The 27,609-nt window shown below is 45.1% G+C and overlaps 1 protein-coding gene across 8 annotated transcripts in view; it reads right to left on the bottom strand.

Annotated features, from left to right (window-relative positions):
- Positions 1-43: 43 nt before the first annotated feature.
- Positions 44-27,609, bottom strand: part of KCTD1 (potassium channel tetramerization domain containing 1) — a 156,228-nt gene continuing 128,662 nt past the window's right edge. For all 8 annotated transcript variants that reach the window (XM_014595239.3, XM_014595240.3, XM_059724152.1 and 5 more), the window contains 3 exons: positions 19,613-19,757; positions 16,393-16,698; positions 44-5,789 (listed from right to left, as the gene is read on the bottom strand). In XM_014595239.3, coding sequence (XP_014450725.1) covers positions 5,631-5,789; positions 16,393-16,698; positions 19,613-19,757 — 610 coding nt within the window. In that variant the 3' untranslated portion in view covers positions 44-5,630. The remainder of the gene's footprint in view (positions 5,790-16,392; positions 16,699-19,612; positions 19,758-27,609) is intronic.

The raw sequence follows: 27,609 nt of genomic DNA, 5'->3' as shown, positions 1-27,609 counted from the left end.
CCCCATTGGCCTGGCAATAATGTGTTCAATGCAAGACACCAAATACAAATGTGAAGTATGCAATTTATTAGGAAATCATAAGGATTAGTGAAATAGCTGCTACAGATCTTTAGAACTAGTGTCTCATGTGCTCATTTTGAAATCAAGTGAAATTTCTTTTGGATGAATCAATCAAAGCATCACACATCCATTTATGGTCCTCACTAATCCATATGTCTCAATGGAAAGTCAGAATGAGTACAAGTAACAGTACATTAAGCTAGAGTGTTAATGGAGACCTTATGTAAAGACCTTTCTTTTTTAAGTCAAACACCCATGTCCAGGTGTGTACTTAATATGTTGCATTCCTATAAATTACAGGCTGCTTAATAATGGTGACTAGGCAAGGTCAGGCATCCCATATTACATGTTTTCCTCAGGAAAAAAATAATTCTGACAAGCTACATAATAGAGCAGAAACATAAAGACCATTTTGTATTATAGATTAGCTCATTTTTCAGTCCCAACTCAGAGTACAGAGACAAATCACATGGATCTGTTGCACCCCCTTCACCATCCATCCAAGAAGGCAAACCAAAATCTAGTCATAAGTGCAATATAAGTGACCGGAGGAACCCAACAGGGGTTTGTATGTATAGACAGATGAAACTACTACGCGTTTTTCAAGTTGGTTGAAAATGCCAGCATTCCCTGGAATGTTGTGTTTCAATTGTGCTGTGAAAGAAGAGTCTGAGTGAAACGCACTTTATTTGATCTTCATTGGTTTTCTTTTTAAAATATATACAATTTTGAACAGTTTATTAATTTGGGCCCAATTCTATCAACCTATTATGTAGTTCCTTATTCTTGGAATTAAATCCACATGGGATTAAGTGAAGCAGCAAATTATTATTCAGTGGGCGCATCTACACTGCGCAGTAGCGTTGGCAGGCCCTAACTGCATCTGAAAAAACCCGTGTGGCAATGGTACTGTGCAGTAACGCTGGTTACTGCTCAGACATTTAGTGCTTGCTTATGCATAAGCAAGTACTAAACACCTATGCAGTAACAACTTCACAGTCCACCGCTCGTGTAGACACGGCCAGTGTGAGTGATGGGGCAGAAAACAGAAGTTGGTCCCTAATAAATCACTTTCACTGTGTTGGGTTTAAATTTTGGGCCTTTTGATAACATTTTATAGTTATTTCCTGGCCAGACAGCAGAGATATTAGTCGTGTTAAACTGCCAAGAAATTTGTAAGAACATAGATTAAAAAACCCCCAAAATATACAGCATCTGTATTTCTACTTTTGAAACCAAATGTTATGTTCAAAAGCAGGACATTTTCAAGGGCTGGTATCAACATGCCATATAACATGGAAGTCAGTTGTTGGCTTCTCTGAAAACAAAGCTTTAGCAAGTTATGGTTATAAAAATGTCACAAGGAGACCCTTATACTATGGAGACTCAATCCTTCTATGTATCTAACATTTACGTTAGAAGAGGGGTGGCAATTTGAAATCAAGTACTCCAGCCTCGAATACAGCCAGCTCACCCAGTTTTGCTTTCTGAGAACTGAGTAACCAGATCAGAGAGGTAATAGCCAAAGACAACACAAAGGCTTGCTGTAAAGTATTGATTTTGGTGCTGGTGATCCCTCCAGTCCCTCAAGAAATAATAAACCACTCAAACTGAAATCTGAGAAAAATCAACTGGTCTAAGAACCCTAAGGGTTTCTTGGTTTCATTTCCACTGTAAATAAACCTCAGGCAGCAAGAATGCCTGCATACAAATACTAGTTGTCCACTTGAAATAATTCATAATATAGAATTCTTCTGTAAAGACTTGACAGATTAAAGTAAAAGATTTTTTTCTCTAAAAACTGGCCAATGGCCTGTAGAACTCCCAAGTTTTCTTAAAAATAAAAATACAAATCCCTCCTAATCTGTACTTTAAAGAGACAGTGTATTTGTTAAATCATTCACAGAAATATAAAATTAATCATCATTAAAACAGGAACCAATTTCAAAAGGTCTATTGAAAAAAAAGTGTGTCCATGAACAAGGTGTTTCTTTGTAAACTGAATTCATTTCCTTTTCAGTATAACAATGGGAGCAAGAATTACAGCGTAGATTGCTCAACTTTCATACTTTCAGAGGATCCTCTGTTGCCAGCGATGTCAGACCTAGGTTTTTGCTAGGTCTTCAGTCATATAGCTTTCACATGGAGTAAGGCAAACACAATTTGAACCCCTGCTAGCCAGCAATTGAAAACATGAGTCTATTGACCAGTGCAGCTTGAAAGACACGGTTCATCTTTCCCTAGATTCACAATGAACAGGGGAGAAATGGTACAGTGAACTATAAACTAGAATCTGGGACTAAAGGAGGAGCTTACTGGACTTAATCTTCTCCTACTTGACCATATAGACTACCAACTCAATTTCAGGAACTCACCACTTTGGAAGTTTCAAGAGTGTGTCTGTCTTTTAAACATACTGTCATTGTACAGTATAGACAGGTAGAAGTTGGGAAAGTTAGAAAGTAAGATCCACCCATGAAAGTTCTTAAGACTACGTGTAAAATCCAGGGTGAATTTTTTGAAAAGCAACAATAAAGTCACAGTTCTCTGAAAACCGGAGCCTTGCTCCCCCTCAGTTTTATTTTAAGGACATTTGTCATGTGGCAGTTCAGTCTATGTCCATAGCAGACCCTTTGATAGTCACTTTATCAAGCTGCTAGAAATGCAGAGTTGGCAGCTGGCATTCATTGCAATTTTTCCATTTGTTAGGGTGAAATAAAGCAACCACTCATGGCATAAAATGTAGTTATACTTCTAAAAATATTAAAACTATTGTATATGTAAAAATTCTCTTCCTCCAGAACAGAGCTGTTCTTACTTTAGTCCTTTTTTTGTTTCTTTTCCTGAGCATGTTTGCTATTGTATCTGTTGATCCTATTTTCTAAAGATTTTTAAAACACATTGACCCATGCAGAGGACTAATCATCAGTTTCCTCTATGAAATCTCCATTTAGTTTATTCCTGCGTATCATTTTTCATCAATCATTGCTTTGTTTATTCATGACCTCTTGCTCCATAACTACAACATAATTGCAGTGACATTTACATTCAGGGTCTTAAAATGATTTACGTCTCAATTCATAATGAATGAGCATTCAATAAAAGTGTATCTGGCTAGTCAAGGGTTTGAAAAGAGCAGGAAGTTATCTTCTGCTTCACTGAGCTGAACAGGTACACTGTACAAAGAGCCACAAAACTACCATCTAAACAACATGTGGAAGCTTGAAAAACAGCAGCAGAAATGCTTAGTAACAGAATTTACAGGATACGATAAAATTATTTTTTTGATGACCCTTATTTCTCCCATCCCGTCCCTTTGCTCACCTTTCTAGTTTCTGGGTCCATACAGAGTAGAAGGAATTCAGGTGCATGATAAGAAGTTACACTGGCCCAAAGAAATGGGCAAAGTTTCCATAATATATAGGCAGGTTTTCAGATTCAGTCTCACAATTGTTTCAAACTACCAATACCAATCCATTTTCAACCCATGGGAATATTTTAACAGGTGGCAATTATTTTCAGGAGTTATTAAACATTTATTTCCCATGGGTTCAGCTTTTTCCTTTCCTACCTCTTTGCAAATTATCAACTACAGTTTGAAAAGAAAAAATACAAGCATTTATTTTGTAAAGAGGAGCATTAGCTGTCACTCAAAACCAAGCACTTTAAATTGTATAGCTATTTCAGTTTTTCATAAATGTATACCTCCAGATCAGCATCAGTACACTTTATAACAGTCTATTCAACTCTGATTTCTGGAACTTTTCCCCACTGGTTTCATATCTGGATCATATTGGACCACAACAACATACACTGCCATGGAGATATTTAACTTCTTCCCCATTTTTTGTATAAAAAATTTTTAAAAAAATCGATTAACTATTTTGAGTTATCAGAGCTGTATTAAAAATGTTGTTACATGGAATATTTACTGTTAACACTTCTTAAATAAATAGCACTGAAATGAATGGAATTCTTGCATCACCGTGTCGATAGATGTTTTCATAGAAAGATGAATGTACAGACATATTGTGTAGTATTGCATCAAGAGGTACTTTGGAGGAAAGATAATGTGTTTGCTGGTGCATTTTATGAGATAAAAGCATCAACCTGTGAACAGTTTGTTCAGTAGTGTCATTATACAGTATGATTACTTGGCAAAATCTAATTGAGATGAATTGGGCATGCTCACAATTGGTTTCAGTGAGACTTCACGAAATAAGAATAACTTGCAGAACTACATAAGCCATAAACGAGTATTTAAGGATATTAAAAAAAAACCCCAAACAGCCTAACACAATGAGCAAAGCAAGAAATTCAGTCAGAGATACCAACTTCACGTTTCAGAAGGAGTGATGTGACTATGAATTGTTGCATTACAGTTTCCAGAACACTGACCTGGCATTAGTTTCATGACTGGTTTCCTTGCCCTGAATTTTGTTATCCTTCAAGTCTGAACAACAATCTCCCTTCAAACTTGGGCTGATCTTAAAAACAACCTACTACTGAAGGTAAGCAAGCAATATAAGGTGCACCAATAAGAGTATCTGTTTTCTTTCACTCACTCCATCATGCCTTGATATTGCAGCTTTCTCACTCTTATGCATGATCATTTACTGTTCACCTCCAGACCTGTTAGTAGCTAGTCACATAACAGAATGAGCTAAAGCCTCATGATACCAACTCCATTTTTGCTTTTGTTGCTTTAAATCAGACCCTTGTTATTTTAAACAGCGTTTATTGTATTTAATACATTATAAAATTTGAAAAATTGTAGGAAAGCAGCAGATTCAAACCAGAGCAACTCTACCAAGGATTAATTCTGGCCCCCTTTGAAAACAAAAAAACAAAAATGAAAAACATTTAAAAACAAAAAGTAACCTTTCACATCAGTGAGGGCAGACAAAAATGTGTGGCTTCTGTACAAACTATGTGTAACATATCAGCTGACTAGTTTTCCAATGCAGTGGATGGATGCTTTCTGAAGTCCTGCCCATTCACCTCTAAAAAGACAGACATAAATCTCCATATGCAAATAAACTTGAATCAAGGTGTATACATTGAAAAGTGGATGACTGTCTGGCAATGGAAAATGTACAGGAGTAATCTGTGTATGCCCCAGTGGTAATGGCTTGTTTACCATTAAGTGGGCCTCAAGAAGGCCTAGGACACTTACTGGCCATCACAGCACCAACCTCACCTACCACTTTATTTTTTTTGCATTTCCTACCTCTTGAGACACACACACACACACAGACACACATACTTACATATGTGTGTGTATGTGTGTATGTATATCTCTATATCTATATATAGATCTATATATAGATATCTATCTATAGCTATGTAGATATAGCTATAGATATCTATATACAGATAGAGATAGATACATATTATGCCTTCAGGTTATTATTACTATTCGAAATGTTCCCATATGAATTCAGGTGTGGTCTCTATAGTTGATATAAATGTGTCTTTATTCAATTTTAGTTCCAGGACTCGTTTGGTGTCCAAACTGCACATGAAATGTCCCCTTTTTTATATTTTTTTGCATAAAGAAACATGTCCATTTAGTCCAGAGGCTCTTGCTTTATTCGAATGACAGAGGGTGCACGAGACGTCCTTCTAAGTTCTCGCCTCAGTACGTATTCACTGAATTGGGAAGAGTCCACACCTCCTCCGCACGAGCCAATAATCTCGAATCCTCTTTGCTGCAACCTCTCAAGTACCTGCAAAGAGAGGGAAGACATGTAAAAAAAACCTGATGAAAGGCTGCTGATTAATTACCTGCAGCCAAACCATAAGCCAGTGGGGACCAACCTTTTTGGCAGGTGTACCACGAATTATCCCTGCACTTCTCCCAAGTGTCACTTTGACTCCCTTCCTCTGCCTGATCTGCTGCTCTGCTTCCTGCTTCCTTCCCTATTTATCGCTATGCAGCTGCATGCCACAGAAGCTACCAGAGCCACTTGTGGTACCCGTGGCACAGGCTGGGCACCCTCAGTAAATTGTGGTCCAGGTAAACAAGAAAAATGTTCCATGTCAGCTGATGCTACCAAACCACCTTAATGAGATAATTCCCTAGAGAGGGTTATGCTTTTTCTCCCCAACTTTCTAGATTTACAAAGCCACTTAAAAAAAGACTCATTGCCTGCATGAAACTGTGGGCTGAGCTCTGCTGACAGTGGCCGCAGAGCATTAGGCAAAGCACTAGAGTGAGATTGCTTTGTAACACTGAAAAAAATATGGTGTTTTTCCATATGTGTGTCCTCCTCTCTCCCCTTCCTAATAGACTGCATTCTCTGTTGCAGAGAACTTCAAAAGTGAAAAACATGCATGCAAGATCCCATAGCTGATTTGCAGTGAGAATAACCAGTGGTGATTCAGCTGCATTGGGGTAAGGTAATAATCATTGCATTTGCTGGGCAAGCAAAAGTTAACTCTGTCCTTTCTTCAAAATACAAGCCAACAGGAATGCAAATGCTTTCTGGCAGTTGTACTTTATTATCTATGGTAAAATAAAAGGCTGATTTTCTCCCAAAATTCAGGGTTTATGGAATCTTATACACTCATAATTTTGCTCATTTTTTGGAACCCTAGTGTACCTCCAGTGGGAAAGGAGAGGGTCAGGGACCCAATGAACCTCAATGTGCTCAAACTCTTTGAATATAGCCTGTGCTTAGTTAGTTAGAGGGAATGCAGTCGTGACCTTTTAAGACTGTAGATCTAGAGACTACAGATCCCAACACCAATTCCAGGAGGGTTATGCTAAGGGGGCAGAGTTCTGTTTCCACCCTGCCATTTTTATTACCTCAACTATGCCTGAACGTCTAAGTTGAATACACTCCCACCCCTGCAGCTGCACCTCTTTCCATTCATATTGCCCCTTGGGCTCCATTAGGCTGGAAGCTACCAGCAATATCTCCACCTCAGCAGCAAAAGAAACTTTACAAGGATACAGAATGATGTAGCATTAATATTTGCTTGAACAGTGGTGGTCAACCTTTTGGCCCCATGTATCAGATGAGTGATGTGGGGTTGGTCTACAGGCCAGATCCAGCGTAGTGTCAAGCATGTGAGGTTAGTCCACCAGTGTGATCCAACATATGGGGCAGTGTCATCTGGCTGAGGGACTCCCCATGGGTCTGGAAATTTGGCAGTGGGGGAGTGATGGCAGTATTGATGTTGTTGTGGCTCCCCCACCACTAAATTTCTGGACCTGTACAGAGCACTGTGGGCTAGATGACATGACCTTTTGGGCTGGATTTAGCCCGTGGGCTGCAGGTTGAGCACACTGCACTGAACATTTCTTGGACTCCACAGGAAGGAGGCTACCCTCTCCCACTTCTAGTACTTTCCCACCCCCAGAAGAAGTGTTGATTCCCCCTAACCAGTTTAAATGGGTTTTGGAGACAGAAGGCTCATTAGCAGAGTTTCTTCCTCCTCCCAACTGCTTTTGCTCCTAGCCATCCATAAGGAAGGAGGGAGATCAGAGTTCATCACTTGGCAAATGATCATAGTGCATAACAGGACCAGGAAATATGGAAACCAGGGATGGAGGGAAGCAGATGACCAGAAATGGGGCACAGACATTGCCTGTCTCATTCTGACATGCATAACCACAAGTAGGTAAATGTCTCTCTGACTGAACATGCTAATTACACAGGAGGAAGAATAAGGATGCAAAACCGTTAAAAGAGTTAAGTTTAAAACAACACAGCTGTTTTCCTTTGTTACATGAACAACTGATGTATTTAATTTCATGCTGTTTCATTAGACTTATTTCAATTTAACCACAAAAGCAAAAGCTTCACTACTCATGATCAAATGCTGGACACCAGAAGAAAAATTGAGGAGAATATGCTGCAGGGGAGGATGTCTGAGTTGTTAGGATGCTAGCCTGGGACTTGGGACCCAGGTTCCCTGCTCTGCAACTGATTCTGTGTGTGACCTTGGGGAAATCATTTAGTCCATGCCTCTTCAGTTCCTCATTCATAATTGGATATAATTGCCACTTTTCTACCTCACAGGGCTGTTGTGAAATTGAATTCATTAGAGACTGCAAGGCAGTCAGATGTTACAGTAATGAGGGCATGCAGCACTATTTAAGAATGATGATTCTCACCCTGTAGACATTCTGACCTGTACATACTCAGTTCCTTTGAAATCTTCCGCTTTTATTTATGCTCCTAAAAATAGCCATAGGTGACCTATATTAGGCAACCAATCCTGCCAATGTATGCTCTAAACTAAGGGAAAATTAACATAGCTCTCATGTTTCAGAATACAGGCCATAAAAATCTCACTCCAAGATGTAACTAGCCAGTATATCAGGGGTGTTAAGATACAGCCTGCGGAGCTGCATCATCCAGGCCCCAGCACTGTCCCTGGGTCACAGGCGGACTCATCCGCTGTACTCAGAGCCTACTTCAGGACCCACACTGCATGCAGCACCTGCATGGGGCCAGTCTGGGACACTGCCCTGCAAGCTGGAGGTGGGGAAGGCAGTCTGTGGCCCTGATCTGACCTGTTGGACCAGCCTCACACCGTTCATGCATCCTGCGGCCCAGTCCCACACCATTCATGTGGCCAGTTTAAATGGGTTCTTGAGACCATGGGGCCAGATGAGTTCAACACCCCTGCAGTATATGGTCCAACAGCTATAACGTAACCAGCTTTTCCTGGTCAATACTGCATTATTAGCACTTGGATAATATCTAGCTGACATGGGTACCTTGCAGTACTCATCTCCTGTCCAAAGCCTTTACTGGGCATGGAAGAGGGGAGGGAATTCTCTACCTTGATGCTCGAGTGATAGTGGAAAATTTCTCAGCCCTCATTTGCAATTTTTGTGTATTTTGCAAATATTTGTTCATGAGTCTAGAACATTTTAGAGGCATATATAAATCGAATCATGTGGGTGATACCACTGAAAATTCCTGAAGCAAAAAGGTACTTTAACTTCAGAATATACTTGAACATAGTGCAGTTGCTAGAAGGAAAACATTCCCTACCATCACCGATGGAAAGGATGAGGCAGACAGCATCACAACTGATCAGTTCATTATATGCTAACCATAGATTTATTAGGTTTCCTCAGTCCTTTCATAAATATATTTATTTATTTTCATAGATTTCATAGACATTAGGGCTGAAAGGGACCTCAGAAGATCGAGTCCAGCCCCCTGCCCAAGGGGCAAGAAATCAGCTGGGGTCATAGGATCCCAGCAAGATAAGCATCCACATGTCTCTTGAAGGTGTTCAGTGTAGGTGCATGAACCACCTCCAGTGGCAGGCTATTCATAGTTTCATAGTAGCTAGGGTCAGGAGGGACCTGAACAGATCATCTAGCCTGACCCCCTGCCACAGGCAGGAATGAATGCTGGGTTCACAAGACCCCAGACCTTGGGGGCTCAGATAGTGAAGAAATTCTTCCTTATATCCAGCCTGAAACGGTCTTGCTGGAGTTTATAACCGTTCAACCTTGTCATCCCTTGGGATGCTCTGGTTAACAATTGTTCCCCCAGATCCTGGTGAACACCCCTGATAAACTTGTAGGTGGCCATCAGATCACCCCTGAGCCTGCGCTTTTCCAGGCTAAAGAGTCCCATAGCTCTCAGTCTGTTGTCGTAAGGTCTGTTTTCCTGGCCTCTGATCATGCGCATGGCTCTTCTCTGCACTCTCTCAAACTTCTCCGCATCCTTTTTGAATTGTAGAACCCAACACTGGATGCAGTACTCCAGCTGCGGCCTCACCGAGGCTGAGTACAATGGGAGAATGACGTCCTGGGATTTGCTTGAGAAGCATCTATGGATGCAAGCCAGCATTTTGCTTTACTGGCCGCAGCATCACACTGAAGGCTCATATTCATCTTGTGGTCAATCACGAACCCCAAGTCCCTTTCATCCGTAGTACTAACCAGCATAGCACTGCTGAGCCTATAAGGATGCTGCAGGTTTTTCCTCCCAAATTGGAGAACCTTGCATTTTTCTGTGTTAAACACCACCAGGTTCTCATCCGCCCATTTCTTGAGCCTGTCCAGGTCAGCCTGGATCGCCCTCCTGTCCTTAGGTGTGGATGCTTTACCCCAGAGTTTGGTATTATTGGCGAACATCGGCGAAAAAGCCCAGTTAGGCTCAGAAGCGGCGAGAGATGCGCGGGTGAAAGCTCGCTGCGCCCCCGCTCCCCCGAAGCCCCCCAGAAACCCTCCAGCAGCTGCGGAGCCCCCCGCCGACCCCCAGCACAGTCGGAGTAAGCGGGGCCCGTGGAGAGAGGGGGCTAACCCCTTAGTGTGTGTGTGGGAGGAGGCGGCTGAGTGGAGCTGGGCCGGGTCAAGCCCCGCCCAGGCCCCTACTTGGCCCAGCCCCGCAGGGAGCCACGCAACCGGAGCTGCACGAACAGGCTGCGCAAACAGGCGCGCTTCTCTGCCGGCGCGTGAGTTAGCGCGCAGTTCGCGCAGGAGGGCCCAGGACCCTGCCAGCGCGCCCCCCAGGGTAGACAGTCCCAGCCGTAGCCAGCCTCCAGAGGCATGACACGGATGGGCACGTGCCACACCCCGAGGGTCCCCTCGGGCTCCGTGCCCCCCCCTCCCCCCCGGCACCTCAGAGACGGCCACCCAGATGGAGCCCCTGGTTCCAGGCTCCACGCAGACGGAGCCCCTGGCTCTCAGCTGCGGGGACTGCCTGTCCCTTTTTCAGGCTCTGGGGCCTGGGAGCATGGTGACCTCCCCTTGTGGGGTCTGCTCCCTTTTGGGGTCTCTGGCGCACCAACTGGAGGAGCTCCAGGCCACAGTCCAGAGACTGCGTGCCATCAGGGACTGCGAGCAGGAGATAGACTCCTACTGCCAGGCCCGTCTCCCCCGGGAGGCGGAGGGTAGACCACAGTCTCCCTCCACACCAAAGGAGGACTTTGGGACCTCCTGCTGTGTCCAGCCAGGGGCATGGACCAAGGTGGTCAAGGGCCCTAAGGCCTACCGCACCAAGGCCCCTCCCCCACCAGAACTGAGCAACAGGTATGCACCTCTTGCTGCCCCAGCAAAGCCTGCTGAGTTGCCGGCTCCCACAGGCAACATGGGCCCAACTGCAGCTCTCACCCCTGCTCTCCCCAAGACAAAACATAAGGTGTTTGTTGTGGGAGACTCCCTCCTGAGGGGGACGGAGGGGCCAATCTGCCACCCAGACCCCTTAGCCCGGCAAGTCTGCTGCTTCCCGGGGGCCCGCATCCGGGACATTGTGGAGAGGATCCCAAAGCTCCTCCAACCCACAGACCACCATCCCATGCTCCTTATTCATGTGGGCAACAATGACACGGCTTGGAGCACTCCCAGCCAGGTCATGAGGCGCTACAGGGATTTGGGAGTGGGGCTTAAGGGTCTGGGGGCACAGGTGGTGTTCTCGTCGATCCTCCCAGTCTCAGGCTATGGGCTGAGGAGGGAGAGGAGGATCTATGTGGTCAACCAAAGACTGCAGCGCTGGTGTCGTCAGGAAGGCTTTGGCTTTCATGACCACAGCCCGCTCTTTGGCGAGAGAGGCAGCGAGCTGCTGGGAAGAGATGGCCTCCACCTCTCTCCCCTAGGGAGGAGGCTCTTCTCAGCCAGACTGGCTGACCTACTCCACCGGGCTTTAAACTAAGCCCATTGGGGGATGGGGGGACTACCGCCACTGCTGGCCCACTGAGCAATCCTTGCAAAGCCAGCGGATCATGGCGCTTCAGGGAGCCCACCCCTGCCCCAGCTCTGGTAAAATCTGTGGGCAAGGAAGGAGCCCCCCAGGGGACACTCGCCTGCCTGTACACTAATGCCAGGAGCTTGGGGAATAAGCAGGAGGAGCTCATCCTCCTGCTCAGTGCAAACAATTACGATGTCATAGGGATCACGGAGACCTGGTGGGACTCCACCCATGACTGGACCACGGGGATAGATGGCTATACCCTGTACAGGAGGGATCGTGTAGAGAAAAGGGGCGGGGGTGTAGCTCTCTATGTTAAGGAAAGCTACGCGTCCCTGCAAGCCGATATTGGCGACCAGGGTGGACGGCTGGAGACCCTCTGGGTTAAAATCCGTGGGGAACACAGCACAGGGGACACAATGGTGGGAGTCTATTACAGACCTCCCACTCAAAGTCCTGAGCTTGACCAGGAGTTTGCCCAGGACTTGGCTGAGGCAGCTTGCTCCAGGACCATGGCTGTCATGGGTGACTTCAATTACCCAGACATCTCATGGGAGGATCGCTCAGCAAAATCTGAGCGGTCGCAGAGCTTCCTCTTGTGCGTGGATGACCTCTACCTGACTCAAGAAGTCTATGGGCCAACGAGAGGCAAAGCGCTGCTCGACCTGGTACTGGCTACTGGGGATGACCTAGTCAGCGACCTTGTGATCGATGGGAAGCTGGGTGACAGCGACCACGAGATGATCACCTTCACCATCCGCCGAAAAGCTGACAAGTTGGTCAGCAACACGGAAGTCCTTGACTTCAGGAAAGCCGACTTTGACAAGCTCAGAAGGCTTGTCAGTGAGGCCTTAAGAGACCGTGACCACAGGGAAAGGGGAGTTCAAGAAGAGTGGTTGCTCCTCAAGGGAGCGATCCTCCATGCACAAACTAAGTCTATTCCATCTCGGAGGAAAGGCAGTAAGAGGGCACAGCAGCCCCCCTGGCTCCCCAGGGACCTAGCAGACCTCCTGAGGCTAAAAAGAAAGGCCTACAAAGGATGGAGGATGGGAGTCACCTCCAAGGAGGATTATTCTGCACTGGTCTGGTCCTGTAGGGAGCAGACCAGGAAAGCCAAGGCTGCAACTGAACTCCAGCTAGCTTTGAGCATCAAGGACAATAAAAAGTCCTTTTTCAGATATGTGGGGAGCTGGAGGAAAAGCAGGGGCAACATTGGACCCGTACTGAACCAGATGGGGCAACTGACAACTGACACCCAGGAAAAAGCCAACCTATTAAATAGGTACTTTGCGTCAGTCTTTCATCAGCCCCATGGGACGCCCATGCCCGCTACAGGGCCGGGAAGTCCGGGTGAGGGTGATCCCCTGCCCTCCATTAATGCTGACTTTCTGAAGGAACATCTTGAGAAGCTGGATACCTTCAAGTCAACCGGCCCTGACAATCTTCACCCCAGGGTACTCAAGGAGCTGGCGAGCATCATAGCCCAGCCTCTAGCACAGATCTTTGAAAACTCTTGGCGCTCTGGTGTAGTGCCCGAAGACTGGAAGAAGGCCAATGTGGTGCCTATCTTCAAGAAAGGGAGGAAAGTGGATCCGGCTAACTATAGGCCCATCAGCCTGACTTCTATCCCGGGGAAGATCTCAGAAAAGTTTATTAAAGAGGCCATCCTTAATGGACTGGCCGACGTCAACATCTGAAGGGATAGCCAGCACGGGTTTGTTGCGGGTAGGTCTTGCTTGACCAATCTCATTTCCTTCTACGACCAGGTGACCTATCACCTGGACAAGGGAGATGAGATTGATGTCATATATCTTGACTTCAAAAAAGCCTTCGATCTGGTGTCCCATGATCGCCTCTTGGAGAAACTGGCCAATTGTCACCTTGGGTCCTCCACGATCCACTGGCTGGAAAATTGGCTCCGGGGTCGGACCCAGAGGGTAGTAATTGGTGGAAGTCACTCATCGTGGTGTCCTGTGACCGGTGGGGTCCCCCAAGCTTCTGTCCTTGGACCCATACTGTTCAACATCTTCATTAATGATGTGGACACTGGAGTCAGAAGCGGACTGGCCAAGTTCGCCGATGACACCAAACTTTGGGGCAAAGCATCCACACCAGAAGACAGGCAGGTGATCCAGGCTGACCTGGACAGGCTCAGCAAGTGGGTGGATGAGAATCTGATGGTGTTCAACGCCCATAAATGCAAGGTTCTCCACCTTGGGGAAAAAAAACCTGCAGCATCCTTATACGCTCGGCAGTGCTATGTTGGCTAGCACTATGCAAGAAAGAGACTTGGGGGTCATCATTGACCACAAGATGAACATGAGCCTGCAATGCAATGCGGCGGCTAGTAAAGCGACCAAAACGCTGGCTTGCATCCATACATGCTTCTCAAGCAAATCCCGGGACGTCATTCTCCCCCTGTACTCGGCCTTAGTGAGGCCACAGCTGGAGTACTGTGTCCAGTTTTGGGCTCCACAATTCAAAAAGGATGTGGAGAAGCTTGGGAGAGTCCAGAGAAGAGCCACACGCATGATCAGAGGTCAGGGAAGCAGACCCTACGATGACAGGCTGAGAGCCCCGGGGCTCTTTAGCCTGAAAAAGCGCAGGCTCAGGGGTGATCTGATGGCCACCTACAAGTTTATCAGGGGTGACCACCAGTATCTGGGGGAACGTTTGTTCACCAGAGCGCCCCAAGGGATGACGAGGTCAAATGGTCACAAACTACTTCAAGATCGTTTCAGGCTGGACATAAGGAAGAATTTCTTTACTGTCCGAGTCCCCAAGGTCTGGAACAGCCTGCCACCGGAGGTGGTTCAAGCGCCTTCATTGAACACCTTCAGGATGAAACTGGATGCTTATCTTGCTGGGATCCTATGACCCCAGCTGACTTCCTGCCCTTTGGGCAGGGGGCTGGACTTGATGATCTTCCGAGGTCCCTTCCAGCCCTAATGTCTATGAAATCTATGAAACTTGGCCAGTCCGCTTCTGACTCTAATGTCCACATCATTAATGAAGATGTTGAACAATATAGGTCCCAGGACAGAGCTTTGGGGGACCCCACTGGTCACAGGGCACCATGATGATTGACTTCCATCAACCACCACCCTCTGGGTCCAACCATGGAGCCAATTCCCCAGCCAGTGGATTGTGGTGGACCTGAGGCCGCAGTTGGCCAGTCTTGCCAAGAGGTGATCATGGGATACCAGATCAAAGGCTTTTTTGAAGTCAAGATATATGACATCAATCTCTTCTCCCTTGTCCAGGTGATAGGTCACCTGGTTGTAAAAGAAGATAAGATTGGTCAAGCACGACCTACCTACAACAAACCATGTTTGCTATCCCTTGGGATGTTGCCGTCGGCCAGTCTGTTAAGAATGGCCTCTTTAATAAACTTTTCTAAGACCTTCCCTGGGATAGAGATCAGGCTGATGGGCCTGTAGTTTGCCGGATCCACTTTCCTCCCTTTCTTGAAGATAGGCACTACGCTGGCCTTCTTCCAATCTTCGGGCAGTACACCAGAGCGCCAGTTGTTTTCGAAGATCCGTGCCAGGGGCTGGGCTATGATGCAGGACAGCTCCTTCAGTGCCCTGGGGTGTAGATTGTCAGAGCCAGCTGACATGAAGGTGTTCAGCCTCTCAAGGTGCTCCTTCATCAGGTCAGCACTGATGGAGGGCAAGGAACCACCCTCACTCGGGCCTCCCTGTCCCATGGTGGGCAGGGGTGTCCCATGGAACTGATGAAAGACCGATGCAACATACCCATTTAATAGGTTGGCTTTTTCCTGGGCGTTGGTTGTCAGTTGTCCCATCTGGTTTAGCAGGGGGCCAATGTTGCCCTTGCTTTTCCTCTGGCTCCCCACATATCTAAAAAAGGACTTTTTATTGTCCTTGATACTTGTAGCTACTTGGAGTTCAGTCACAGCCTTGGGTTTCCTGGTTCACTCCCTGAAGGTCCGGACCAGTGCGGGATATTCCTCCTTGGAGGTGGATCCCGTCCCCCATCCTTTGTAGGCCTTTCTTTTTAGCCACAGGAGGTCCGCTAGTTCTCTGGAGACCAAGGGGGGCTGCTGTGCCCTTTTGCTGCCTTTTCTCTGAGACAGAATAGCATTAGCTTGTGCATTGAGGCTTGCTCCCTTGAGGAGCAACTACTCTTCCTCAGCTTTTGACACAGAGGCCTCCAATTTCAGATATTACTGTCTCTCATTATGTATAATAAAATGGAAAAGTTATCCAGTGATAAAAGGGGGGTGGGGGCAGGAAATCAGTAATTCTCTAGAACCCTAGAAAGAAAGATGCCCAAGTCTCTCAGAAGCAGATACATCCTCATTTACATTGTTTCGGAGAGCAGAAGAAGGGATTAAATCCCACACAAATAATGTACAGCAACAAAATAATGTTTTGAATAAGCACAAGGCTGTTCCTGACCAAATGCAAAAGATTCTTGGTTAACACTGTGAAGTTTCTGTAGTTATTCAAAAAGCTTGTTTTAGCAATACTGGTTCCTTTGCAAGGAAAACAAGCAGAATTACAATTCTCCCTACAGGCTCCCAGTCTCCTGCCGTTCTTGCATAGTGAGTCCAGCTAGTGTTACAGTAAAGAGTGTCAGGACAGTCCATGGTGCACAGTGCTCAATTTATCTTTGAAATAATACAACCGTGACTTCATACCTGAACAGAGTTGAGGTGACAGTATCCATTTAGTGGAAATCTGATGACATGTGTGGAGTCGTGATTCCAGCCAGCATTGACAGAATTACACATCACATCACCAATTTCTGGAAAAACTTCTTCTATCAAGGATTTATCCCCACTCAGTGTAATCCTCTCTCCAAGATCCGGAGCTACACGTACCACCAAGCACTCGCAAGACCTTGAAAAACGGCCAGTCTCCCGATCCTGTTTCCACCTTTCCATTTCACCCAGCATGGGCTGAAGCTGAAAATACTTTGCCTCTTCGTATAACAAACTGTAGTCCTGAAAGATATACATTTTACTGTGCACATTAAATCAGATGCACAATGAACATGCAAGTAACTTCTTATTTATACATTTTTTCTAACAAAAGCTAAACTAATTCTATTTTGAAGCCTTTATACCCAGTTCCATAACTGTGTACATTACTGTTACTTAACATAAGCCATAATCAGCCTCTTAAATATACTGACTGAATCATTATTTAGAGCAAAATAGGGATTTTCCTTGTTTTAAAAAAGTGTGTATCATGGCAGGCAAGGTTCTTTAGGTAGATGTGATATCTTTTATTAGACCAACTGAGTAGTTGGAAAAATGTTCTTTGCAAGCTTTTGGGTGCAATCACCCTTCAAGCACAGTGAGTCTCTGATGTTCTGAGACTCCAAGGAATGAAAGAAGCTAAAAGTGTGACAGGATGTCAGTGAGAAAGTAAATAGGTAGAAATTAGGAAAACAAAAGATACAGCAGGGAAATGAGGGGGGAAAACAAGGGGGGAAAAAGTGAAAGGTGAGTAAAGGAGACTCTACAGTAGTAGATTTTCAAGGTAGAAAAGAGGCTGCCTATGAAAAAGTGAATAGCTGGAAATTAGGAAGACAAAGGGCAGAAAAGGAGGGGAGGACAGGGGAGAAAGGTGTGCAAGTGTAAGAGGTCAGGTCTGGCAGGTACCTGGTGAATCAGATGTCAGGCAGGTTGTAATTTGTCATAAATCCAATGTTATATTATGGGATATATATTAATATGTATTTGTGATATATGATTATGATATTATTGTGCTAGGATATTGATATGATTATGAATATGGATATATGAATATATGGAATATATATGAATTATATCCAATGAATATTATGGGACACCACAAATAGTCATATTCCACCTTTCTCAAAATCCCCCCCCCCATAGTGATGTCATAAAATAATGACCTCATTGAACAGATGGAACAGAAATTGAACCAGGATTCAAAAAATCCATCATTAGGATCTATTGTATCTTAAAGCAATACTAGCAGGCATAGTAACAGGTACAAACATGTAAATGAGAAAGTCTGCAATGGCTTTAAGAGTAAAACAATTGAGATATTTGCATAATGATTTGCATATATTACTTCATTTAAAAAATTAAGTATTTTTTAATACCTCTCATTTAGGCAACAGTATTGTTTCTGCTATGTTGCCTCAAACAATAAAGAAAATGCAATTCAAAGTGCAGCCAGTATAGAAATTATTTAGAAGTGATCGTTTGGAATTTGCCTGCTTCCACGTTTTAAATTCATTTTTTATCCCCTTATTCTTTATTGGGTTAAAAGCATGGATTTGGAAGAAAGTATGTGTATTAAGAAAAATAATCAGTGAGAAGCTGGGAAGATAGAGGAATGTAGCAACAACAAAGGAACTGCAATAACAATATCAATATTGCATTCAAATTGGGCTACAGTTTTATAATATCGCATGCATTCTAGGCATGCAATAACTGGACAGTCATTTAGTCATATTTATGACATTAGTCAACTAACATAAGCTTCTACAAGAAAGAGGGGCACCTGTTTGTTTTTAACACTTTTTTGTAGACATCTCCAAATGTAACTGGAAAGGACCCTCTGAACACGACAGTGGATGTACTGTCAAGAGTTATATTTTTAATTTCAGCACAGTTATAATACCTTTGAACTGTTCTGCAAATATGATCCGTTAATGGTATAAACAGGGCAGCTTTCTACTTTTCCAGTAATTTATACTGACCTCCAGGAGAAGCAATAAGGACAACAGGGCCTATCCAGAGCTTCAAAGAAGAAGCAGATGCAAGCTATTTTTAGACACTGATGTCACTTAGGTAGATCTATCCTAAGTGCATGGGAAGAATAAGTGTGCTGACACCAGAGGTTATTCAGGAGATTGCTGTAGCCAGCTCCTAAACTAAACCTAAGCCCATTTCACCAGTCCGGCAAATTGATTTTCCTACTACAGAGATAATTAGGGCCAGATTTTCAATGGATCTCAGTACATTATGTAGTGAACTCTAAAAATCTGTCTCTTGAAGAGAAATAAAATGTTATGAAATAATTACACCTCATCTATACATTTCCATCCCATCTTACTGCCATGTCTCTTATTGGAAACTAATCACACAATTGGCTATGCATTCAGAGGGAGGGAGGGAGGTTGACAAAGTACTGTTTGGAGCATATCTGTGGCCTCCACTTCACCCCCACACACTGGAATAAAAATGGAAAGTTTCAAGAATTTTAAAGCACTGTATCTATAGACTTGGTAACTGCAATGAAGAATTGCAATTTTCATTCAAAGAGTTCTCTTGTTTAAACAGGGAACTGGCAAAAAGAGTCTCAACTTGGCCTGATTAATGAACGTGTAATAATTTGCCCTCGATTTCTCAGCCAGAACTCAAAGAATAAGCCACCAGCCTAGTTCAGGGGATGAGGGAAGACGGAACTCTGCTCTTCAATCACAGCACACATTTTAATATTTAATTTAACTTTGCCTGGCATGATTCCTTTCTCAGTCTCCTGGTATTCACCTATGATCAGAGGTAGGGGCTTTTTTTAATCAAAAGGGGAAATATAACAATTAAGTGTGGGGAACCTCTCCAGTATATTCATGAAAATTAGTAAGAGGCAGAGAGTCTAGGTTAAAACCTGAATATCCCCCCAGTATCACCCCAACATCCCTGTCTGATATAACAGATGTTGCATCATTATGCTGTACGTTTAGAAAGGGACATATAATGTTAACACCACTCTAGAAAAGGTCAAGAATGACAAAGTTTAATTCAGCCAATCAACAAAAAGCAACTGTTGTAAATAATCAAAAAGCAACCTCCCAGTGGACTATTTTGATCACACAGCCAAGTTCTCTCTTCAGTAGAGTATCTCCAAATGCCCTTGATTCACTTGAATTCTCACCTTGAAATCATCAGGGATGAGGAGTTTTGATGTTCGTAGGAAATTCAAAATATATCTGAACATTTGCCCATCTCTATCGATGAAATAATGCTGCTTGAGACTGTCCAAAACAATAGGCTCCGTGCCATCAAAAAGCCTTCCAATTCTGGAGAGGAAAAGAGGGGAATATGTGTGGTAACCATTAACAGCAAAAGCCACTTGCTTTGTTACTCAGGAGTGTACCCAAAAAGATGGAGCTTATTCACATGAGGAGTCTCAATGGCTTCAATGGCACTATTTTTGCAGGTAAGTACAACTCAATGTAAAAGCTGCAGAATGTAGCTTTAAGGACTGCTGATATTTACAGGGACCAGTACATAATAGGAATGGAAATGTCAAGACGTTTCTATCAAAGAATAAAAAATTAAGCAAGTTGAAACAATACTGGCAGATCTGGGGATTTTACAGAAAAAGAAATTAACCCTACTGCATTTTTGTCTATTAGTATGCTCTACAGTTTATATGGAAGTTTTATCAATCCCTACCACTATGCAAAAACATTTCATATGCTTACATTTTCTGCCATGGTTTTTTTTTTCCCAAGCTCAATCTGTGCCCAAAAATGAGGGAAGCAGGGTATAGAATCTAAAATTTGAGAGTTTACACAGAGTTTTTCTGAAGGATTAATGACTGCTTGATTTGGGATCCCACAATTATAGAGCCTCACCACAATCAGTTACATTCCGCACATTCAGTGTTTTCATTGTACTGAAATAAAAGGCTCAACCACACACAGTTATGTACCAAAATCGAGTATTTTGGCGTGACATCTGCTATAGTTTAGAGAAATAAGATATGTAGATATAAATACCTTTATTCATACATCGTCTCAGTTTCTAAATCAATACAGTTAATTGTAAACAAAAGCTTTGCATAGACCGGATTCGAGTTTCTCCCTCACAGTTTAGATTAGAATATACAGTTACCACAGTGAAAACTACCAGAAAACTATATCCATGCTAAAATAATGAGAGAGAAGAACCATAATGTTCACAATCTTATATAGAAAGAAACATCATCCACCTTTATAATTTTATGTTTAAAAGTTACATTTATTCCATTTTTCAAATAATAGAGGGTGCAAACAATTGATTTTAAAAAGAATCACAACGACTAGAAAAAGGAACATACATCTCACTGACATGTAAGCAGCTAAATGAAGTTTACTTCTTTATGTTTGTCGAATGGTCACACAAAGAGCACTCTTTTTGAAGTCATCACATTTTTTTCCACAAACTTTCTGATGAATGCCTTTTAAATATATGCCTCACCATTGAAGAATTCAGGCTGTGGCTGGTTACATAATACAGACTCCTATTCACTGACTGGACAAATATGACTTAAAACCAGGCTTGTAGTGCAAATAGTGGTGATAGTAATAATTTAAAATTCACTCTCCACAGCATTTGATCTTGTGATTTTAACATTCACATGGGAACAAACAAAGAAAAATGTCAACATGTCTAAGATTATCTTTTTTAACAGGTAATTGAATGCATAGTCATAACCACCTTGCTGTGGTATTTGTCATATGCTACTTGCTATTAATAAGTATTTTAAACCTTCACTGTAGTATTATTTATCTAGCAAACTAGAAACTGGTAACAGAAAAAGAATCTGGTCTACAAAAATTTAATACTGACAAAGGTCAACAACAAAAAATAGAGCACCCAGTTTGCCTTTCAGATGCCATGTTCAGATTGTAGGGCTAACAAAAATAGCCATGTTTCACTTAGCTTGTTTGTCAACAAGGGTAACCTATAGCCCAGGGGTGGGCAATTATTTCGGCTGGAGGGCCGCTTAGCAAGTTTTGGTGAGCTGTCGAGGGGCACATGGGTAGTCCCACCCCTTGACAGTTGCTCTGCCCCCAGGCGCCCTACTGGGACCAGGCTTCCTGCCCCCTCAGCCCCTGACCTTTGCCACTGGAAGTCCCTCCCCTTGCCGAGAAGCACACCTTTTGAGAAGGAGGGTGCTGCAATAAAAAACCCCAAATCACATACAAAAAAAATAAAAAATCTGTTATATCTTATTTTAATTTTATTTTAAAATATTTTTGTACTGATTTATATGTTTGCAAAGTGTATCTAGAGGTGAATGATAGCTCAAAATACAGTCCTACTGTATTTGTGTGTGGACAGTAAGGGGGTGTATGTAGAGGGGTGTGGTTGGGAAGTGGGTGTGAGTGTGTGGCGGGGTGTGGGTATGGTGTGTGGGTGTGGAGGGGTGCAGGCTGTGAGAGGAGTGTGGGGTATGTAGTGTGGGGAGAGAAAGAGAGAGATGGGGCTGGGCCACTGGCCCCATCGCATGCAGCTCTTGCAGACTGTGTGTGAGTCTCACACGATGCAGACCCCATGCCCAGGCTCCATGCTCCTGTCGCCCCATCCTGGGTCCCTGCTGGTCACAGGGCACCAGCATGGGCTCCACACTCATGCCTGCCACCACCACTCCCCCGACATTTCCCTACTTTCTCTCCCCCATGCCTTCCCGCCACTGCTGCTGTTGCTTCCCAGCCACTACCACTCCCCCCCACTGCCACCACTTCCTGTGGCCCTCACTACTCCCCCCACCACTCCCCGTGCCACTGCCACTTTCCGCAGCCTCCTCCCCCACTGCCCCCCTGAGTGTTGCCGCTTTCAGCAGCCCCCAGCTCCCTGCGCTGCCTCTGGTTCCCACGGCCCCTGGCTGCTCCCCCTGATTCTCTCTGTGCTGCTGCCTCTTCCCACAGCCCTGCTGCTGTTCCTCCCATTACTCCCCATGCTCCTGCTGCTTCCTGCAGCCCCCCTGCCACTCCTACTTCCCTCCGCCTTTCCATCCACTGCTTCTCATGGCCCCCTGCCCACCACTTCCAGCTCTGGCTCCAGCCCACCCTGGCCAGCACCATGTAGCTCCTGGCTGCTGGACTGATCGCAGTGGTTTCCCCCCATCCTTCCATCTGATGTTATCTTACTTTCCACACAGTTGGAGGGAGATAAGGAACAGCCCCAGGGTTGTGAGGCCAGAAGCCGCAGAGGCTTCTGGCTGGGGGCTCCCCCTGGGTCCTCCCAGGCAGAGGCCTCCCCCTGGGTCCCACTGCTGCCGCATCTTTGACAGGCAGCCAGGGGCAAATAAAAATTAATTTTCTAAAATTTTTAGGAGGGCCACAGTCTGGATAGAATGGCCTGGTGGGCTGGATCTGGCTCATGGGCTGTATTTTGCTCTCCCTTACTATAGCCCAATTTTTACAGAGAATAACTTTTCAGAACCAGAGTCAACCTTTTAACAGTTTAGAAACAGTAAACCTCAATCAGATATATTCCAGTGAAAGTTAAAAGCAGTGCTGTTTTTAGACAGAATCTGAAATTTTCTAACTCCTGTCCCTCAAAAATTAAGTCAAGGAAAGGTCTGCAGCAGAGACCACTAAAGATATGCTATATCAGGGGTGGGCAAAATACAACCTGTGGGCCAGAACTGGTCTGCAGAGGGACTTTGTTTTGCCTGCGGCATGTCCCTCGGATCAGTCAGAGCCCACATACACAGCCCCACCCCTGGCCTGCCCCAGACTGCCCACCCCTGCTGCGAAGCATCAAGAGCCAGGCAGAAGCTGCTGCTGGACATGGAGTAAAAGCAGCCATCTCCCCCTCACTGCTGCCAGGTCCTTCTTGCTGCAGCCACCCAGAGCTCATGCCCAGGCTGCCCTGCAGCTCCTCTCCACTGCCACCACTGCACTGCTGGGTAGCTCAGAGGCGGAGAGGAACCACAGAGCAGCCTGGGCACAGGCTCCAGGCAGCTGCAGCAAGAAGGGCCTAGCAGCAGTGATGGTAAGGTGGCCAGTTTTCCCCTGCACCTAGCAGTAACTTCTACCCTGCTGCTGCTGCTTAGCGTGTGCGGGTAGTCCAGAGCAGGTGTGGGGCAGGCTGGGATCAGAGCTGAGTGCATCGGTTTTGGCTAGTCTGGAGCTGGTTTGCTCCAGCCAGGGCAAGTTCAGAGCTGGGTTTGGAGCTGGGGTTGTGTGGTCAGCTGCTGTTCAGCACTGGTGGTGGTGGCGAGGAGGAGCAGCAGGATGCATGGGCTCTGGGCTGTTGTGGGGCAGAGATGGGGCATTGACCAGCCCTCGACAGTACCAGAGAACTGCCTATGTGGCTCATGGGCCCAAATAATTGCCCACCTGTGTTATACATATTATCAGATGTGGTTTACATCACAGAGCTTTTCCTGCCTAGCTGTGCTGGCAAAACCCTCACCACCAATGTAACTATGCCAACAGAAGCATATTTATATTGGTTTAGCTGTGTCACCTGGGGAGATGGTTTAGCTGAACTGGGAGAAACCTACTTTCTACCAGCATACAGATTTCATAGAAATTAGGGCCAGAAGGGACCTCATAAGATCATCGGATCAGCCCCCTGCCCAAGGTGTAGGAAGTCAGCTAGGGTCAAAGGATACCAGCAAGATAAGCATCCAACTGTTTTTTAAAAGTGTCCAGAGTAGGTGCTTGTGCCATCTCTTGGGGGACTCTATTCCAGGCCTTTGGGGATTGGACAGTAAATAAGTTTTTCCTTATGTCCAGCCTAAAATGGTCTTGCAGGAGGAGTTTGTGACCCTTGGACCTTGTTATTCCTTGGGGTGCTCTGGTGAACAGGCATTCTCCCAGATCCTGATGCACACCCTTTATATACTTATAAGCTACCACCAAGTCACCCTTGCATCTCCAGGCTGAAGAGTCCCATGGCTCTCAGACTTTCTTCATAAGGCCTGCTCTCTTGCCCTCCGATCATGCATGTGGCTCTCCTCTGGACTCTCTCCAGCTTCTCCACGTCCTTTCTGAATTGTGGAGCCCAGAACTGGATGCAGTACTCCAGCTGCAGCCTCACCAAGGCCGAGTACAGCGGGAGGATGACATCCTGGGTCTTGTTTGAGAAGCATCGGTAGATGCAAGACAGAGTTTTGTTTGCTTTGCAAGCTGCAGTATCACATTGGTGGCTCATGTTTATCTTGTGGTCAGTCATGACCCCCAAGTCTCTTCCAGCCAGGGTGCTAGCAAGTGTAGCACTGCCAAGCCTATAAGTGTGATGCAGGTTTCCTCCTCTCCCCTGAGGTGAAGCACCTTGCATTTCTCTGTATTGAATACCATCAGGTTTACATCTGCCCATCTTGCAAGTCTATCAAGGTCACCCAGGATCACCAACCTATGCTCAAGTGTGGATATTTTCCCCCCAAATTTGGTTTCATCAGCAAACTTAGCCAGTCTGCTTCTGACACCAGAGTCCAGATCGTTTATAAAGATGCTAAAGAGTGCAGGTCTGAGAACGGAGCCTTGGGGGACACCACTGGTCACTGCGTGCCATGTTGATTTGGTTCCATTGACTACCACTCTCTGGGCCCTCCCTTGGAGCCAGTTCCCCAGTTATTGGAGCGTAGGGTAGTTGAGGCCACAGTTGCCCAATTTTTACATGAGGACATCATGGGACACCAGGTCAAAGACTTTTTTAAATTCCAAATATATGATATCATCTTCTTCTCCTTTGTCCAGGTGATGCGTCATAGAAGGAAATGAGATTGGTCAGGCAAGACCTACCCGCAACAAACTTGTTGCCTTCTGTTAGCCTGTCAAGAATGGTTTCTTTGATAATTTTTTCCAAGATCTTTCCAGGAACTGAGGTCAAACTGATTGGCCTGTAGTTTCCCAGATCTTCTTTCCTCCCTTTCTTGAAGATGGGCACCACATTGGCCCTCTTCCAATCTTTGGGTACTTCACCTGAGCACCACGAGTTCTCAAATATCCTTGCTAGTGGCCACGCATTGATGTCTGCCAGTCCTTTAGCACTCTTGGGTACAATCTATCCGGACCAGCTGATTTGTGGGTGTCCAGCTTCTCAAGGTATTCCTTCACAAGATCTATGCTAATGGTGGGCGTGTATTCACCCTCATCCTGGCGGTCCCACATCATGTTAGGCAGGGTGGTCCCTTTGGGCAGGTGAAAAACTGATGCGAAGTAATCATTAAGAAGATTAGCTTTTTCCTGGGTGTCGGTTATCAGCTGCCCCATTTGGTTTAGCAGGGGTCCAATGTTGCCCTTGTTTTTCTTCTGACTCCCTACATATCTAAAGGACTTTTTATTATCCTTGATTCATGTAGCCAGTTGGAGCTTGGTTACAGCCTTTCCTAGTTCGCTCCCGGACCAGTGCGGAACACTCCTTCTTAGTGGTGTTTCCTGTCTTCCATCCTTTATACGCCTCTCTTTTTAGATTTAGGAGGTCCATGATTTCCCTGTTCAGCCCAGAGGGTTGCTGAGCCCTTTTACTCCCTTTTCTATGGGTTGGGATGGACTTCCCTTGTGCTTCTAGGATTGCTTCCTTAAGGAGCAACCGCTCGTTGTGAACTCCCCTCCGTGTCAGATCATGGCCTCTCAGGGCCTCGACAACAAGCCTCCTGAGCTTATGAAAGTTGGCTTTCCTAAAGTTGAGGACTTCTACATTGCTGATGGACTTGCCAGCTTTGCAATGGATAATGAAAATGTTCTACTCTTGGTCACTGTCTCCCAGCTTCCCTTTGATTCTTAGGTCGCTGATTAGATCATCCCCTTTAGCCAGTACCTGCTCATATGCTGCACCACCACTACAGGGGCTCTGCCAACATAACTACAGCAGCAATGCCTCTATAATGAGGATAAGTGAAAACTGTCCTACTTACCCTTTTGCTTTCTAAGGTCCACAGTAAAAATATTTGTCTGTGCCTGATACCACATCTCTCAAATACCCTGCAGGTTTAAGTAATGTGTGCTTTCCCATCAGTGATAGGGTTCTATTAAACTAGCTTGTAAGGATGCCAAATAACATTTATTTTACAATTTTGTGAGTTGGACTTCCTATGTTAATAAATGGTAAAGGTTGGCTCTTATGCTGACAAACTTTAAATAAAAGATGACAGCTGTGCTGCTCTGAAAGCTACTACCCTCATTTATTGTTGGGAAGGCAGATGCATGTAAAGGCTCCTAAGCAGGCTGAGGACACCATTGTTTAGGATGTTGTGCAAACATTCACAGTATGATTTTGGTTCCCAAAAGCTCATGATTAATTCTGGCCATGGATGGGCATTTCATTTCTAGTGAGAAATATGCCCTTTTAGCACCACAAAAAAATCAAACATATAGGCATTCAAGAGGGCTTTTGTAGAAAAAAACATGGCAGTTCCACAAAAAAAAGGTTAGCTTTTTATAATCACAACTTCTCAGCAGTTCAATGACTTCCATCATCTGTAACAGCTATACAAAGTGTTGCAGGGCATGCCTCCATTCTCCAGCATCCCAGGTGCCTGTGCTCCTTGCTCTCCCTCCACCAGCAAATGCTTGGGGAGTCTGTCTGGCATCCCAAATTTTACTGTCCCAGAGAGGTGAAGTTAGGCTTGCAGATCACCATGCAGTCACGCTGCTCAGCCTTGTCTTTTTTGGTGGACAAGGTAAAGTCAATCCTGCCCAAGGAACAGGGCAGGCATCTACATCCCTTCTATGCCAAAAATATCAGTTCCTGTTACATCAGCATCTCTGCCATTCCCTACAAGCCACGCTGGAAATGGGCACTGAGCAGGGGGCTGTTTCTGACTGGTTTTGAACTAGGGAATTCTACGAGGCAAGGTTGATAGCCACTACCACAAAAATCAAAGGTACTACAGAAAATGAAGTGATTGATCAGGAACTTATGGGTGGGTAAGCTTGTGTCTAGGTCCTTCACAAGGTGGCTCTCAACTTCTACACCAGCAAGTGCCACACCAGGGGTGAATGGGAACTTCTCAGCACCGCTCCTCAAGCTGAGGCAATGTCAGAGCCATGCTGGATGGTATTGTGGCTGGGAGGTCTATTTGTCTTTGGTGTGGAGACTAACTGCTGTAATTTGTTATGGTGATAGCTGGGATGAAGGAGAGCCCCTGCAGTCTCCACTGCTGAAGCGGAGCCAGCATTGGAGCCCTGCCTCCGCCATCAGCTG

This window comes from Alligator mississippiensis, chromosome 3 (assembly GCF_030867095.1).
Source record: "Alligator mississippiensis isolate rAllMis1 chromosome 3, rAllMis1, whole genome shotgun sequence".
NCBI classification, from domain to species: Eukaryota; Metazoa; Chordata; order Crocodylia; family Alligatoridae; genus Alligator; species Alligator mississippiensis.
Note: the sequence above shows the minus strand (reverse complement) of the source record. Positions and strands in the feature narration are given on the sequence as shown.